General features: G+C 42.3%; 1 protein-coding gene across 2 annotated transcripts; it reads left to right on the top strand.

Moving 5' to 3' along the window:
• The first annotated feature begins 1,406 nt into the window (after positions 1-1,406).
• Positions 1,407-16,688, top strand: MELTF (melanotransferrin). 2 transcript variants are annotated; one of them, XM_031047302.1, is made up of 15 exons: positions 1,407-1,511; positions 5,249-5,348; positions 6,252-6,434; positions 6,739-6,895; positions 7,761-7,828; positions 8,647-8,834; positions 9,018-9,198; positions 10,100-10,251; positions 10,661-10,757; positions 11,575-11,769; positions 12,840-12,996; positions 14,128-14,195; positions 14,294-14,481; positions 15,305-15,503; positions 16,505-16,672. In XM_031047302.1, exons 1-15 carry the CDS (start codon positions 1,422-1,424, stop codon positions 16,573-16,575), a joined length of 2,094 nt encoding a protein of 697 aa, XP_030903162.1. In that variant the 5' UTR covers positions 1,407-1,421; the 3' UTR covers positions 16,576-16,672. The 2 variants fall into 2 exon arrangements, with proteins under 2 accessions (XP_030903162.1, XP_030903161.1); XM_031047301.2 differs by having other exon boundaries at positions 15,305-16,688.
• The last annotated feature ends 27 nt before the right edge of the window (positions 16,689-16,715 follow it).

The following is a 16,715-nucleotide window of genomic DNA, read 5'->3' as shown; positions in this document are numbered from 1 at the left end:
TGTGTTTAGGACCTTCAGTGTATTTCAGAAGGAAGTTGCCAGCTCCTGTCTCCATACAATTCATGCAGTATCTTGTGTGTTTATATCTAAAACCAGAATGCTGAAGCCAAAGAATGTCTCTTACTTACTGGGTTACTGAGACCCCACTTTTCATTTGCTTGTTTAGAAGGAAAATCCAAGGTTCTTCCTCCTGCCCCAAGAAATTAATGGTGAAAATTTCACCAAGGTGGATGAGGCAGATGTTAAGTTTCCATTAGGTGCCTTTTTGCCATGATCCTGTTGTACCTTTCTTTTCTTCTAACCATCTTGGTTGTCAGATTTCCTGTAACTCAGAGGCAGGCAGTTGTTTCTCCCTCTACTGGCATATGCTGCCATGAAAGCTTCCTGTAAGCTTTCCAAATCTGACCTGTTTGTTGACAGCAATTGAGTTGGCTCTGAGTTGCAGTGGAACAGTAAGCCAAAGCCTCTGTTCCAGTATCAGGTGCAGAACAAGTACATGACAACTCACAGTAGGTTCCAAATTGAAATTGTAGAAAAGCAATGGAATGTGCTGCCCTCTGCTTACAAAAATGATCTGTTGCCTGTTTGTCCTCATAAACCATACTTTCGTATGCATTTTATGTACAGCTGCACTGTTTGTGCATATCCTAAAAAAACAACCAAATGTTTGTAGCTTAGGCACATAAAAGGATAGTGTTTGGGCCCACTGAAAGACACCTTTCTTCACCCATTAATGGAATCTCCACTACTAAACTTGAGTCTTTCATGGAACTACCCTCCCATTTTGTGACTGTGAAAATGGTCTCTTCTAAAAGAGTGTTTTGAAGGGACAAGTTTGCTTTTCTGTGGTTTTTAATAGGCCTAGTGGCAAGGCTCTTGAGCACCTAAGATTGCTTTCTTTATTCAGGCCAGAAAGGGCTGGGGCAGAATGCCAGTTACTAACTAGTAGTGCTTGAGACAGTTCGACCAGTGTCTTTGTTTTTGTAGCGTACCATTTTAAATAATAATTTCAAATACTTTTGAGTAAAGAAAATATGTATTCTGCAAGGTTTTAAGGAAGGTCTGGACACCCTGACCTATTCCACAGTACCCATATTTCTTATGTCAGAAACAAATGTCATTGGGTTTCAGTATCTGAATATAAACCTATTTCTAGTCAAAAAAACTTCATGTTAATCTGGATGAAAGTGGGAATTGTCTCTAAAGACTTAGTGTTGAAAGAGCCCTGCTTTCTTTGTCTTTTGGGTGGAGGAACAGAATGAAAGGTTGGCTGTTCAGGAACCTTTAAAATGTAAGCTCTGTAATGAAGGCACTGTTGTGTTTTTATAATGTTTTCTCTTTATGTTGTCTTTGCAGCTCTCAGCCTGGAACATATCCAGTGGTGCACTGTTTCTAAGCAAGAACTTTCCAAGTGTAATGACATGAGTAAGGCCTTTGGCAGGGCTGGCATCCTTCCGCCTCTAGAGTGTACAGAGGGGGGGTCAGCTGCTAACTGTACCCAGATGATCAAGGTGAGTTGTGAGTGACAGCAGTGTCATTGATTTAACTCCATGTGTGCCTCCCAATAATTGAGTGGTGATGTACACAGCTCTGCAGTAAGTGTCTCATGATCCAGGCACCATATACTTCCTGGCATTCATGTCTGTGAAAAATCAAAGTATAGGTTTTAAAAAAGTCATAAAGGTTCACATATGAACCTGAATGTCAGAATGGTCCCATTTCATCTCTTTGGCTGGTGGCATATGGCCAGTCATTAGGAGCACAGCAAAAGCCTTAAATATTTCCTCTGAGATGCTAATCTTTAGTTTAGGAATTGTGTCGGATTTAGCAGATAATTAGGAAGGGATGAAGCTATAAGGTACAGACAGTAGTTAAAGCTGTGCTGCTGAGCCTGTATGTAGACTGTATTTTGATAAACTGTATCAAACTCCCATTTTGGAGTCCCATCATGGAAATTGCTGTATATACAGATAAGAGTAAGGCCAAATCAAACCTCCTGATACCAGAGTACAAGAGAAGACAAAGCAACAATTAGGGTGAGCAGAGGGCACAGAAACCCAGCTGTATTAATTCAGCTTCCCAGAGCATGCTCAATTTCCAGAAGGAAGGTTTTAAAAACTGTAAATATGTGGCTTTGCAAAATGATGTGTGGAAAATAATTCCCTGGGAGGCAACAGGTGGATATTGGAGGAAACATGGAGGCAGTCATGGCTGTCTGGCAGTGTGGGAGCAGAGGAGGATGGCTGGCTGTGCTAATAAATAATATTGTGTATCCTGTGTACAAATGCCCTAAAATCAGGGTTTTGTGGAAAAGATGCAGCCTGTCAAGGATGAGAGGTTCAGAGCCAGAAATGAGGCCCAGCAGAGTAGTTTGAAGGGAGATGAGACAAGTGGTTTTGTGGCCAGAAAAAGGGAACAAATTCCTGAAATTGGAATCATGTAAATTTTTGTCAACAGAAACAGAAAGGTTGTCTGACTACTACAGCTAACAGCTACCTCACTGCCTCTTGATAAATACTGTTCTTGGGTGAGGGAATCAAGACTGTATTGAAGAATGTTAGGAGCAGATATCAATACATATGTGGGTCTTGCCTCGGGATTAGACAGGAAATAATTTCTAATGTCAGATCTCCCTAAAGCTGCTGATGGCCGCATTCCATAGGAGAACCTGTTAGACTCTGCAGAGAGGTTGTTAAAAGGGCTGATGAGTGTCTTCTTCTAACATCCAGTGCATGTGGAACTGCATTTCTAAGTCACTGCAAGCAGCAGGCACATATCTGAAACCTTGGATTCCTGTAAAACTGGATTAGCTGAACTCAGAAACCTGCAGGCAGATAGCATAAGTAGCTTTCAGATAAATGGATCTTCACTGTAAGTCTTCAGATGAGGCTTTGTCCTTGTGACCTCTTTTTTCCTTGTGCTAATAATCTGCTAAATGTTTAAACTGGCCTACTCTGTGTAGGACTGTGAGGAAACCCTGAGTCTGCATCTGCACTGACCTCTGCTCCTTGAGGCCAAAAAGGGAATGCAACGCAGTGGCTGAAGAGGCAGAAACACACTGTTTATGACTGCGTAACTTGGACTTGGTCCTGCGAATGTGTTAGCACATGGATAAAGTAAAAAAACTTTTTATTTGAAGGTGTTTAAAAATTGAGAAATGTCTAAATATTAACCTAGGGAGCCTGGCAACATTTAATGTGACCAGAGCTGTTCTTCAGCAGGTCTGTTAGTACTTCTGTAGGTAATTCTCAAATGTGAGACAGAAATAAAGTCCCTCTGAAAATAATTATCAAGGTATTACCATGGCACATAAACTTACAAACACCCCACCAAATTGTATGTAGAATAATCCTGTGCTTTTCGGAAATGTATTGGCAAATGCTTGATACAAGGGAAAAATAAAATACCGACACTTGCTGATACGCAACCTCAGCAGTGATTGTATGCATCTGGAAGAGAGGTCTGTAGCCTGTGAACTACTTCACATTAAATACAACAGGTATTGTTTCTTTCTTGTCCTGTTTATACACAAGCTATTGATAGGAGGCTCTTCTGCTAAATAGAGCTCAGAGGCTCAGCCTTCCAATCTGACACTGGAAATATGTCCACATAACACAGTCCTTGTCTTCTGTGTCCAGCCTTTCCAATTTTATCTGCTCTGTTCCCTATCCACCACCAGTTGTATAAGCCCATTTTATTCTGAGGGTAAAGTCCTTCTAACTCCCACCTCCTCTTTGTCCTCTCACTGTCAGGTGTGTCTTCTAAACGACTGGCCATATTTGATTCCTAAACTTTTGTCCTGTGCTCTGACTCTCACTGATTGAATATCAGACCTGGTTATTCCAGAAAGATTGTGAATGCTCTTTAAGATGCAAATATCTCACCAACACAACTCCTCTCCAGGTTCCTTTGGAGCTTTGTTCAGCTCTCATTAAAGAGAAGCAACTCTAAGGAAATCTGTTGTTTCAGCTAATTAATAAATATCTTTTTCTTTCTCCTTTGAACCAAATAAGTAAAATATTTCAAATTACATGGGAACTTCAAATCTGATTTAGGTGCCAACATCAGTGTATTACCTGTGCTCTCGCATAATCCCTTAGAAAAATTTCAAGCTTTTTATGTGGCTCAACCTGTGGGAAATTGCTGTGTTATACTGGGTAGCATGGTCTTAGCCCTACCCTAACCAAGGCTCAGCAAACTGCCAAGGTATGGGTAAATTTATTACCCCACCAGTGCTGATCCAGAGGTTAAGCAAACTGATAAGAAACTTGGGGTTAGCTTAGCAATGCAAAATGACAAGCTGCTGATTATTTTCTCAGCCGTATCTTGTCTCTGTGCAAGTTGCCCTCTCCTGACTTCGCTAGGTTCAGTACACAGTGAGTCAGGCTCAGCTGGTCAGAGCTGTATTCCAGCAGTACTCTAGTCCTTGATGCCATGGGAAGTTCCATCCTGTGCTATCCAGAGCAATCTTGCATCTGTAGCAGGTTTAGTGTGAGGTGTCCCTGCCCATGGCAGGGGGGTTGGAACTAGATGATCTTGAGGTCCTTTCCAATCCGAACTATTCTATGATTCTGTGATTCCAGCTAGCTTGGTATTACAGTCAGCTGAAAAGAAACAGTCTTGTTGGACACCTTCCCAGCAGTGGGTGCCCCAGATTTGTACTACCCCACTTTGGGGAATTTTTTTAGATGACCTCCTCCAAAATGCACTGCCATCTGCTCCCCCTCTCCCAGATGTGTGGCTGTTTGTCTGCTGAGGTACAAGCCAGCATGTGTTAGGGTTGCTTTTGCGTGAGCATACTTTGGCATTCAGATTTTGCAGCCTCAGAAGACATTACTTCAGTCTATCTGTGTATGACTTCAAAAATGTGTTTATTTAGGTCTTCAAGCTTTGGGGTACTAGCTATAGAAATGACTGAAACTCCAAACTAATGTGCTTTAAGATTCAACACTGAGTTGCAGGATCCATTTTTTAATATTCTTTTGGACTATGAAGACTAGTGAGGCCATCACAGTCCAGGGCTGGTTTCTGCATTATTTTTGAAGGAGGGTGGCTTTGAATTTCTAAGATCCCTCATGGTGATTGTTCTTCAGAAATTTGCCCTTAAAAGAACTTCTTGGAGAAAATAAAACTCACAAATGCAGATTAAGGGGTGACTTCTCCTGAATTCACGGGTATCCTGCCTCTGGCTGTTGAAAAATATGTGCAGGTAAGCTTCAGCATGTGTTCTGCCCTTGTGTCTGCACAGGATCATTTGGCAGATGCAGTGACACTGGATGGCCATTTAATTTACCAGGCTGGAAAGGAGCATGGTCTGAAACCTGTGGTTGGGGAAGTATATGATCAAGGTATACTCTAAATAATTTTTAGACTACTTAATATGAGCTTTTATCCATTTTTACTGTTTCCATTTTATTTTGGGATCCTCCTCTTGAAGACTCTAAACAGTAGGTAATGGTCAGGTTCCCTCTTGGATGTTCCTGCCCATAACAGAATGTGGGGGAAATGAGATGCAGGGCTGTGCCAGCATCTGTCCTGAAATAGTTACATCAAAGTAACCATTCCTGTAATAGGTTTATTGGGTTGTCCTTTGTCTTGCCTTTTTTTTGGTATTGTCTTGCTGCTTACTGTCTTCTCTGTTCCATACTTTGCAGATAAATTAATGAATTGCAAAGCAGAAATTGTTATTAGGTTTATCTTGCAATCCCATAAATTAGAATAACTACATTTTATTTTTAGTAGTGCATATGGTTATCTGCTGGAAGAAAGGAAGGGATCATTTCTGCCCCTTATCTGGGTGTCCTTAAGCTTTGAATTCCGTTCAAGACAGAGACAGTAATTCAGCGGTGACTTGTCATCCTGACTAAGGACTCAGTATCATCAACCTGTTTGTGTAGTTCAGAGCTGGAAGATGTCCCCCATAACTTTCAGAGACCCAAGGCAAGGCACAGCTCTGGAGGCAGTCTGCAGGCAGTGGTGTCCCACCACTGTTGTGAGATGGAGCTGGTTTTGATTTGCAGCTCAGTCTCACTGTCATCTGTCCAAGATATCCTTAGCAGAGCCTGTTGGTTCTACAGCAGCTGTTAATCATATCGTGACCCTGGTGAGGGAACCACAGTTCAGTTTCTGAAAACCAAGCAGGTCTCATGATGCAGAAGCTGGCTGTCTCCATTAGTCAGGTTGTGAGCTAACTGTATCTCACTGAAATGCTGCTGTGAGGCTACTGCATTCTTCTCTTTCTTCCTGTGCAGAGATTGGAACTTCCTATTATGCCGTGGCTGTGGTAAGGAAGAGTTCCAACATCACCATCAACAGCTTGAAGGGTGCCAGATCATGTCACACAGGCATCAACAGAACTGCAGGCTGGGATGTGCCAGTGGGTTATCTAATTGACAGTGGGCGTCTGGCAGCAATGGGATGTGACCTTCCAACAGGTAGGAATTACAGGGCAAGGACCTGTTCTTCAGCAATACTGTTCTATATGTTGGACAGAAATATGTGGCTGTAGCTGCTGTTTGTTCCTTAGCTTTGATGCTCCTTGTGAAATGGAATAGGCTTAATGTCAGTCTGATGAAGTCTGCAGGTTTTTTCTTTTAGACTTGGAAACCATCTTTTAAGAAGAAAATGGCTCACCCCTTCTAAATGTTTTTACAGATGTACTGAGTAGTTGTGTTAAAATGAGATAGTAGGATCTTATTTTTCATTGCTAAAAATTTCTCATTCTAATTTCCCATTTAGCTGTAAGTGACTATTTTAGTGCAAGCTGTGTTCCTGGAGCAAATGGTGCAAACTATCCCACATCCCTCTGTCAGCTCTGCAAAGGGGACTTGACTGGGCAGAACAAATGTGAACAGAATTCCCAAGAGCAATACTACGACTACAGTGGGGCTTTCAGGTAAAAATCATGGCTCTGTCAAAATTTTTGTCACTATGCTCTATCCATTGCTATCATGTCCAGGCCTCAATGACATGGAAATGAAGCCAGAGAGCTTCCAGCTGATCTTGTTAGAAAATCTGCTATTGCGTTAGGACAGCCAGGCTTTAAACTTAGAGACTGAACAAATGTAATTCTAACCCCACTATTCCAGGTATTAATACCTAAGTATTAAGACCAAATTGATATTTAGCACCTATAGTGGGCAGTGAAATCCCACTGCTGTTTGCTGTGGCCAGTATCTGGGGACACAAGTCTTAGCATTGGGGTTTTTTTCAGCAGGCTGTATCTTTCCCAATAAAACCTGGTGACCCTTTGAGTCTGAGCCCTGAATTGCCACCCTACTCAGCTATTTCAGTCATCTCACCTCGGCTGCACTGAATTATCACGTTGCTCCACCATCTGTTTTTGCACACTAATCTTTCCCTTATGTCTTTGTGCTGTGTTGCAGCTCCCACTCCCTAAGTAATAGCATTAACTGAGCAAGGACAGAATTTGCTCATGTGAAACACTTGCTCCTCTCTGCATATTCCCCAAAGGATTGTGTTGACTGCCTTAGACAGACAACTGTCCTGGACAAAGAAGGTCATAGTGTTTGTTGCAGGCAGCACTGAACATGTTGTCCATGTTCACCAAATGACAGTGATAGTTACTTCATGCTCTGAAAGCCACTGGTCTCTGCCTTGAGCAAAACTCTCCGCACAGGGAAGTAGGTCAGTGTCTGATGGAGTGCTGCATCAGGCCCTCTGGCTGTTAGCCATCAGTGTCCAGTGCACGGGAGCTGTGCTGTGAAATGCATCTTTGTGGTTGGATTTCTGCCTATTAGGTGTTTGGCTGAAGGTGCTGGAGAAGTTGCTTTTGTGAAGCACAGCACAGTGCCTGAAAATACAGATGGTGAGTAATCCAGAAGCTTGCTAAATAATGGCTTCAAGATCTGAAGTACAGTGTCTGTAATGATAGTATAATGTCAAATGACTGATTTATTTGAATTGAGGAATCAGCAAAAGCTACTCTAATACCGAAAACAGATGTACCTGCGGATTTGTGCACAAAGAGATAGAAGAGTCCATGTGATTTTATTTATTTAAAATTCTTAATAGCTTTAGTAAAGGCTAGAGGTGGAATATTAAGGTTCTTCTGGAAAGAGCTTACTGCACTAAACTCTTATTTTTATGCAGACCTTGGTTGTTACACTGCTCCTGCCTATCCAGGAATTTCAGCAGAGACTAGCAGAAAGTTAACAAGATGTGGCCTGCCCTATCTGGCAATTTGTGAAATCTACCTTGAGCATAACAGCACTTTAATATCATAGAATCAGAATAGTTGGGGTTGGAAAGGACCGTAAGATCATCTAGTTCCAAGGCTCTGTCCGTCATGGGCCTGTCTGACCAGTGTTTACAGGGGGGAGGGGAGCAACCAAAAATGCGTTACATGCAATCCTAGACTTAGGGATGTTCTTGATGCTTCTGCAGACCCAGTACAATTCAGTGTGGTCTCACCAAGTGTTAAGCTGTTTATCGTCTTATCACAGATACAAGACTAAAGGACTATGTAGATGTATGGGATATATTTTGCAGTCGGGAATAGTTCAGCAACGCTCAGAGATGTGCATTCTGCTCCACATGTGCATCTGGTGCTTAGAGCAGACATGGGGCCAAAAGCATCAGCTGCACCTCGTATCTATTCCATAACCATGTTATGTCTGATTTCAGGAAGAAGTCTGTCTTCATGGGCCCGGCGGCTTCGCTCCCAGGATTTCCAGCTTCTGTGCCGCAATGGCAACACTGCCGATGTGACAGAGTGGAGGACCTGCCACTTGGCCCGAGTCCCAGCTCGTGCTGTGGTTGTGCGACCTGACACAGATGGGACAGTCATTTTCCACCTTCTGAACCAGGGACAAGTAGGACACCATTTTTTCAGCAGTGCGTTTAGCCCCCATCCAGCTGTGAATTGAAGACAGGATTATCTGGGCAGCTTCAGCTCTGGGGGGTTGGAAGGGGGATGCAAGTGTCACATGTCCTATGGTAGAGGAATGTGTGCCAGGTCTTTTTTTTTTTTTCTTACTTTTATTATTCTATTACAGCAAAGATTTAATGGGGCGGGCACCCAGTTTCAGATGTTTGAGTCCGCAGCCTACGGTGCACAGAATCTTCTGTTCAAAGACTCCACCACAGAGCTTGTTGCAATCACAGATCAGAATTACCAGGCCTGGCTGGGTGATGATTATCTTCATGCCATACAAGCTCTGAGCTGTGACCCCAACAGTAGGTTGTCTTTAGATTCCTATTCATAACCAAGAATAAAGATAGCTGGTAACAGAACTTTATTCTGCTTTATTCTGACTCTTGGGGTGTTATGGCAAGATGCCAATCTAATCTTCGAGCTTGGAGAAAGGACATCTTTTGACCTAGAAATATCACATTGCAGAATACTTTCCTGTGCAAATTGGTCCACTTTGTATTATAAGAGGCAGACATTTTCTGCTCTTTCTGGTGTATGAGAGACATTAGTCTGGTAAGATGCTACTGCTACCTGTTACTCTGTTTCCTAGCTGCAAACAAGGAGAAATAGTAATAATGTTGCTGTGTAAGTCTTCAGCTAGTCTATAAAGAATGTATGAATGGGAGATAATTTCCTCCAGAAGCTGAAGAAATCCTCAGTTGCTCTTTACTGGAGTGTTGTGGTCTTTTATACTATCAGAAGAATGTAGAAATTACTTGATGTGCATTCTGGAAATGTCAGAAACACAGATTGTAAGAATCTGTGCCTTGGAAAGCTTAATAATCCTGACAGCTGAGCTTCCCAGACTGCTCTGTGCTGTGCCAAAGCCCCTCCTCTCCTGACATGTCTCTTCTAGGCATTGCTCCATGGCTGTCAGGTACCAGCAAGCCTGTGTTAAGGGTGGGGTTTTGCTGCACTCAGCTAACACATTCTGGCTGCACTTAAATGAGCATAGGAGTTCTAGTTGCTTTGCTATGGACAGGTTTGCAGTGTGGAGATAGCACTAATTTGGAGAGCTCTGTGGTTCCTAACCAGATGTGTGAGCTGGAGAGAAACAGAAGTAAACATTTTTAGTAACATATAAGGTATACATGCAACAGTGAGCAGTATCCTTGTGTGTCTATTACAGAGAAAGTGAACTGTAGTATTTGCTTCCCTGTGCAGCATTGCCAGAAAGCCTGAACTGGTGTGTTGTATCCACTGAGGAGATTTGGAAATGTGGTGAAATGGCTGTTGCTTTTAAGAAAAAGAATTTGAAACCAGCAATTCAGTGTATTTCAGCCAACACTAAGGAAGAGTGCATGGAGCTGATCCAGGTAGGCTGCTACAATCCTTGTGCAGTAAACCAGATTAATGCAAGGTGCTCTCTGCTGGGTGGGTAGGATCACAGATATGTGCACTTAGGTGACCAGTAGGAATACTGGATTTCAAGGAGGTGATCTGTACTGCATATGACATGGGTGGGCCTGGACCTTGGTGATCTTCAGTTGTGATGAGGGCACTGTTGCCAATCTAGCTCAAGCCTGTATGTATTAAATCTCCTGTCCCCATTTCACTGATGATGCTTTATGCAGGTTTTAGGGGGTTTCTTTAGCAGTGTATTGGCTTTTTGTTGTCAGACTTGTCCTTTAAGATGCAGCGGGTGTGGTGCTAGAGGTGTTACTGTAGCAGGGAAGGTATCTGCTGTTTTTTCCCAGAAATCCTAAATTCTACTTTATTTTTCAGAAAAAGGAAAGTGATGCTGTAGTTCTCGGTGGAGCTGATATTTACACAGCTGGGAAGATACATGGCCTTGTACCAGCTGCCGGAGAAAGTTATTCTGGTAAGAAGGTCAAGAAATAAAAATATAGATTATATTTTTTTCAGGTTGTTTGAAAACAGCTCTAAAATCACAGCCTCTGTTCCCAAGCCCTGCTGCAAAAGCTGTTTTCAAAGGAAATGAGAATTATTATCCTCACATCATAGATAGAGGAGGAAATAAATATGGGAGAGGTTCCTACAGTGAGTTTGTGACAACATTTATCTCTCTCCTGCTGCAGTACCAGGTTGAATCTTTGGCAGTTTTGAGCCTTAAACTTCTTTATTTGTCTTTTCAGTTCTGAAGAAAAAACAATGGGAAAAAACAGTATTCACAAAATCAAAATATTTTTAGCAGAAGCGGAAATACGTAATTTACACAGTAGATTCTAGTTAGAAACAAATTCTTCCTGTCAATGTGCCTGCTTGAAAGTCACCAATGACAAAAGGGCTTGTGTTACTAAGGCAGAATGTCAGTATGCTGCAAAACTTGTGGAAATTCTAATGCACGCTTGAAGTTTTCACATAAAAATAACTTCTTCAAGCAGTTTTGTGAAGTCACTAATGACCCAAATGTTTTTCAGAGGGATGTATTTATAAGAGCTGGTATTAACATGAACACTTTCATGTTTGCCTCTAGATTATTCAGTTCAAATGCACAGCAGTACTAGTATGTAGGCTATCAGTGAATGCCTTATATACATGTACATTCATACTTCCTGACTAGCTGATTGTTGGTGCAATTGAAGTTGGCACAGATAAGTATAATGGATCTGTAGATGATCATTAAGCATTGGGAATGGTTAGGGGAAGCTGTAATGTGTTTTGGTTTTTTCTGCAAGCTGATGACAGCAGCAATGCATACTATGCTGTGGCATTAGTGAAACGAAATCTGACCAATGCATTCACCATCAGTGACCTGAAAGGGAAGAAGTCCTGCCACACAGGACTGGGAAGAACTGCCGGGTGGAATATCCCCATTGGTATACTAATTAAGAGGGGTATTATTAAGACCAGAGACTGCAATATTCCTCGAGGTAAGACAACAGTACTGTCTATTAAGAATACATTAACAGTCTAATGGTAAACTGGCATTAGGGAAGTAATTTTGATATTTCATAGCTCTATATTAAAGCTTATCTGTTTGTGACAGGATGTTGTGTTTTTAATGTAACAATTTGAAGTTTTAAGTTTGCCACCAGAGCAGACTCACAGAGGAGTCATTCTGAGAATGTTGTATGGAAGGATTTCTTCCCTTTATCACAAAATCATTGGCTAATTTAGGTTTGAAGGGACCTTTGGAAGTCATCTGCTCCAGTCAACTTCTCAAGAGCAGGTCCAGTTAGATCAGATTGCTCAGGCCCATGTCTGGGCAGGTTCTGAGTAACAACTAGAATGGAGATTACACACAACCTCTCTGGAGCCCTGTCTCAGTGTTCAACCCTCCTTGGTATGAAGAAATTCTTTCTTCTAACTTACCAGAATTTTCCTTCTTATAACTTTGTTCTGTTGTTTTTCACCCTTTTGTTCTGTATCTCTGAGAAGCATCTGGCTCTGTCTTCTTGAAAAACCCACTATGTAAATGATGACAGCAATACACTATTAGTTGTCTTATCTCAAGGCTGACCAAACCCAGCTCTCAGCCTAGTAACTCCTGAGTCATGTGCTCTAGCTCTCTGAGCATCCTACTCTCCTTCTACCGTACTTGCTCTAGAATGTCAGTGCCTTTCTAACACCCTCTGGGTGGTACTTCCAGCTCTGAGATATCATTGCAGTATAGGATGTGTCCCTGTTCTGAATATTACTGTTTATTTTCAACCTGGTTTTAGTAATGGGGCAGTGTAGCTCAACAAGAAAAAGATCTACAACGACAGATCGTAGACGTGATTTTCTGTTGCCAATTTCCTATCTCCCAGGAAGTTCTTTAGTTTCATTATATAATCAGCTAAACAGTGTAGGCAAACTGCAAACAAAGGCTGCTGTAACTCATGTTTCTAGTGTTCTGCTGAAACTTGCACTGGTTATAACATCATGGCAGTGTAACTAGCTTTCTGGTGAAGAGCTCATGCTTTTCACTCATTATATTGGTTTGGCTTTCTTTCCCCAGCTGTGAGTGAGTTCTTCTCTGCCAGCTGTGTGCCTTCAGCTGAGCAGGACAATTACCCATCAAAACTCTGTCAACTATGTGTTGGAGATGGTAGCGGAAACAATAAATGCAGTGCAAATAGCCAAGAGCGTTACTACAGCTACAGTGGAGCCTTCAGGTAATTAATATCTACAGTTGTTATTTAGTCTGTTAGCTTGTCAAAACGTATGGAGGATCTGTTTTCAATCCCAGGCAGCAACAAGTGGTTATCATTGCTACAGTGGGTGGCACATCCTATAAATCAAATGGGACATGTGTCCCCAGATATCTCTAGCAATACAGGTATGTCATAAGGCATTAGATCATGTTAAAGCCTTTTGCCAGCTTCCTGGCCCACAGCCAACCAGATGACCAACAACCAAATCCATATGTCTGTTTACAAAGCAGCAGGCACCCACCTAGTGAGGACCAAGCAGATTGTCATGAGTCTTCAGTCTTGCTTTAATCTAGTGTGACAGGCAGTCTGCCACTCTGAATGGTCAGGTCATGCATAAAGAGCTTTAGCAGGGAAGCAGGCAAATAGAAACCAGAATCTGACTGCTTTAGGTCCATGACAAGAGTGGTAACCTAGTGACGGGGAGCTAGGAGCTGGGTCTTCCCTACCCCTTACTCATTGGTGGTTGTATGTGAAGGTAGGTTTACAAACAGCACAAGCAGCTATGGCCAGTGTTCAAATATCAAATCCTCTTCAAAACGATATGTGTTAAAGGTACAGGGGGAAATAGTATAAAATGAAATAAATACTTTGTGTAACAGTTGGACATGTGTATATAGTGGTACCATACCCAAGGACTTTGAAACTCCTAAGATATGGAAGAAGCACTTCCTTTTCTTGTCCTGCACCTCTGAAGGTCATGGTGCATGTAACAGCTGGCAGCAAGCCGTCTTCTTCCTGCAGGGTAGGAGACTTCAGCAGCAGCTGCCTGGCAAATATGGAAGTGCTAGACATAGACGACTACTTTTTTACAGATCTATTTAGTTGTGTCCAGCTGCTCTGTTGGGGCACATGCCTTGCAGGTAAACTCCAGATCCTCTGCTGTACTTCACAGATTAACAGAGCTAGCTACCAGTCACCAAATCAAAAGGCAACAAATGCAGGTTTTGCTTATTAACTCAGGGTCCTCCATTTGTTTGCAGGAATGTATGTAAAAAATAATTTGAATTCTAAACCTGTCAGTTACTAGGAAAAAAAAAACGCAGTTCACGTGAAAATACTTTGAACTAAATTTTTTCATCTCATTTCCTGCAGGTGCTTGGCACAGGACTCTGGGGATGTGGCATTTGTGAAGCACTCAACAGTGTTTGAGAACACAGATGGTACTTAGTTCTACCTATCTCTCTATTAAGTTATTTTTCTTGAGTTCCTTTGCTCTAAAGCATTCAATGAGTGACAGTGGCCTATTTCTTTTTCTTAGGTAAAAACAGTGATAGTTGGGCTCAAAACTTAAAGTCCAGTGATTTCCAGTTACTGTGTCCAAATGGTGCCCGTGCTGAAGTCACCCAGTTTGCTGAGTGTCACCTGGCTCAGGTGCCAGCTCAGGCCATTATGGTTCACCCAGACACCAGCGTTTTTGCCTTATATGGACTACTGGACAAAGCCCAGGTATTAATAATCCATTTATACTATGGGGGAGTTATATATGATCTAAGACAGAGCAAGGATAAAGACAACAGGACTATACTGCCATATTGTGACCCCTGCATCATGGCACTGGCAGCATCTGCACTGCACAGAGCCCTTCTGTTTGAGTGGGATGGAGAAGGTAAAATACAGCCCATTTAATTCTTGTAGTAAAACCACCCTGCTGCACAAGGGATTTATTTCAACGTTTTCCCCAGCCACTGGTTTCAGTAGTAATTTTCATGGAGCTGAGCATGTTTTCCCAAACTGCATGACTTTGAAATCTACAAGAAATTGAGTACATGCTAACACTTCTTCCATCCTGGAATTTTCCTACGACTGCAGCAGAACGTTGCTGGGTATGCTTAAGCTGCAGCCATGTACCGGGTAAACCATTTAGTAATATGCTTGGCTGCCACAGCTAGGTTCCTGTCAGTACTGAAGTTAACCAGTTTAAAAACAAAACTGAGTATCTCCATGTTATGCTTCAGTAATTTCTGTAACTCCTGTGCAGCCAAACCCTCTATTACACAATATTTAGATTTATTTTTTTTTTAATACAGCCCCTTCCAGATACTAACTAAAAAAAAAAAACAAAATCACAAATGCTGTTCTTGCCATTGCCAGTGGCAGAATTCTGTATTAATCTACTGGAGCATCTAAAAGCAAATGCATAAGAGAGATCCTGCAATTGTGCATGAATATTTCACCTACAGAACAGTTCCTGTCGTCTTTCATGTTGTCTGAGGGGAATGTGGCACCTTGTCTTGCTTGCAAAGTGCTGAAATTTTTGCTTTGTTTTCAGGTCTACTTTGGAAATAGCAGCAATGGAAATGGATTCAAAATGTTTGATTCTTCAGCTTTTCAAGGAAAAAACTTGATCTTTATGGATTCTGCTGTTGCAATCGTGCCAGTAGGAGAGAGGAGGACATATGCAGAATGGCTGGGGAGTGAATATATTGAGTCCCTTGAAGGGATGCAAACACCACAGTGCTCTGGAGCAAGTAATATAAGACAATACTTACTCATGGCTACTGTCATTCCCCTACTTATTTTATGTCAGACACAGTGCTCAGACTAGCATGGTCCAAATATTAACACCCAGACCACCTCTGTCCTACTACCTTTTGTTCATACCAGCCATTTAGATAATAGGTTGTGCTGACATTCAAATGCCTCTTCCTGCCTCTTTGCAGGGCATGTGTTAACAGCACCTGCTCGTCAGGGGAGTGGGTTGGGGCTGGAAGCTTCCCCCGTCTGTGTGGATGGGGTGGGATTTTGGGCAGAGGCCAGCAATGCAGTGTCAGTGTGGTTTACAAGACCAGTCAGAAACTGGGGCATCTCTGCCTTTTTTGCTCATGTTGAACTGCCCTGGCTGGAGGATTCCCAGGTGGTGTTAGATGAATACAGAGTTTCTGACCTGTAGAATTTCTGCATCTTGGGGGGCTTTATCAAAAATCTTGTCTAGTGAATTCCTTCTGGCCTCTCGGCTGGTTATGTTCAGACTTCCACATCCCTGCTTATCCTATCCTACCCTTGCTGGGGTAGAAGTTCTTTCTGAGCTCTGCAGCCAGAAGAGGTGAGTGTACAGACAACAGGCTCTGGACAGAGACAACCTGCAGTCCAGAATACAGCTTCAGCCACAGGCAAGGCCCCCCACCTTCCAGCAGAAGAATGTAAGGGGAATCTCTAAAGTCAATGGATGACACACAGATTCTTGGAGGGGACCACCTGCTGGCACAGAAAAGAACAAAGCCAAATGTGTGCATCCACAAAGCTTGCTGACTTTCCTCAACCAATACTCACTGCTTGGGAGAGATGCCTATAACCTTCAGTTTGATACAGTCTCCATCAAGAAACTTGTATTTGTCCCCCTTCTATCCACGTGGGGTTACCTTGAGTGCCTGTGTATGAAACTTGTATGTCACTGTCAGTGAAAACAGTTCACGTTCTGATTAACTGTTTCTGTATCTACTGGCTTGTAGCATTCAGTTTTTATCCCTAGCTGCAATAACAACAGCTGTTGCTATGTTGCTGGCAGGCAGCATCCTCCTGACTACAGCTATCACCCCATGATCCTGGGATCAAAAGGCAGTCAGTGTCATAAAAAACTTACAGAACCAGATGATAATAATAATGTAAATAAGCGAAATTAACAAATAAAACATGAGAATTACAGTTCATACAGACTTCAGCCTGATCCCTAAAGTCTTTTT

This window comes from Melopsittacus undulatus, chromosome 6, assembly GCF_012275295.1.
Source record: "Melopsittacus undulatus isolate bMelUnd1 chromosome 6, bMelUnd1.mat.Z, whole genome shotgun sequence".
NCBI classification, from domain to species: domain Eukaryota; kingdom Metazoa; phylum Chordata; class Aves; order Psittaciformes; family Psittaculidae; genus Melopsittacus; species Melopsittacus undulatus.
This window is presented reverse-complemented; position numbering and strand designations above follow the sequence as displayed.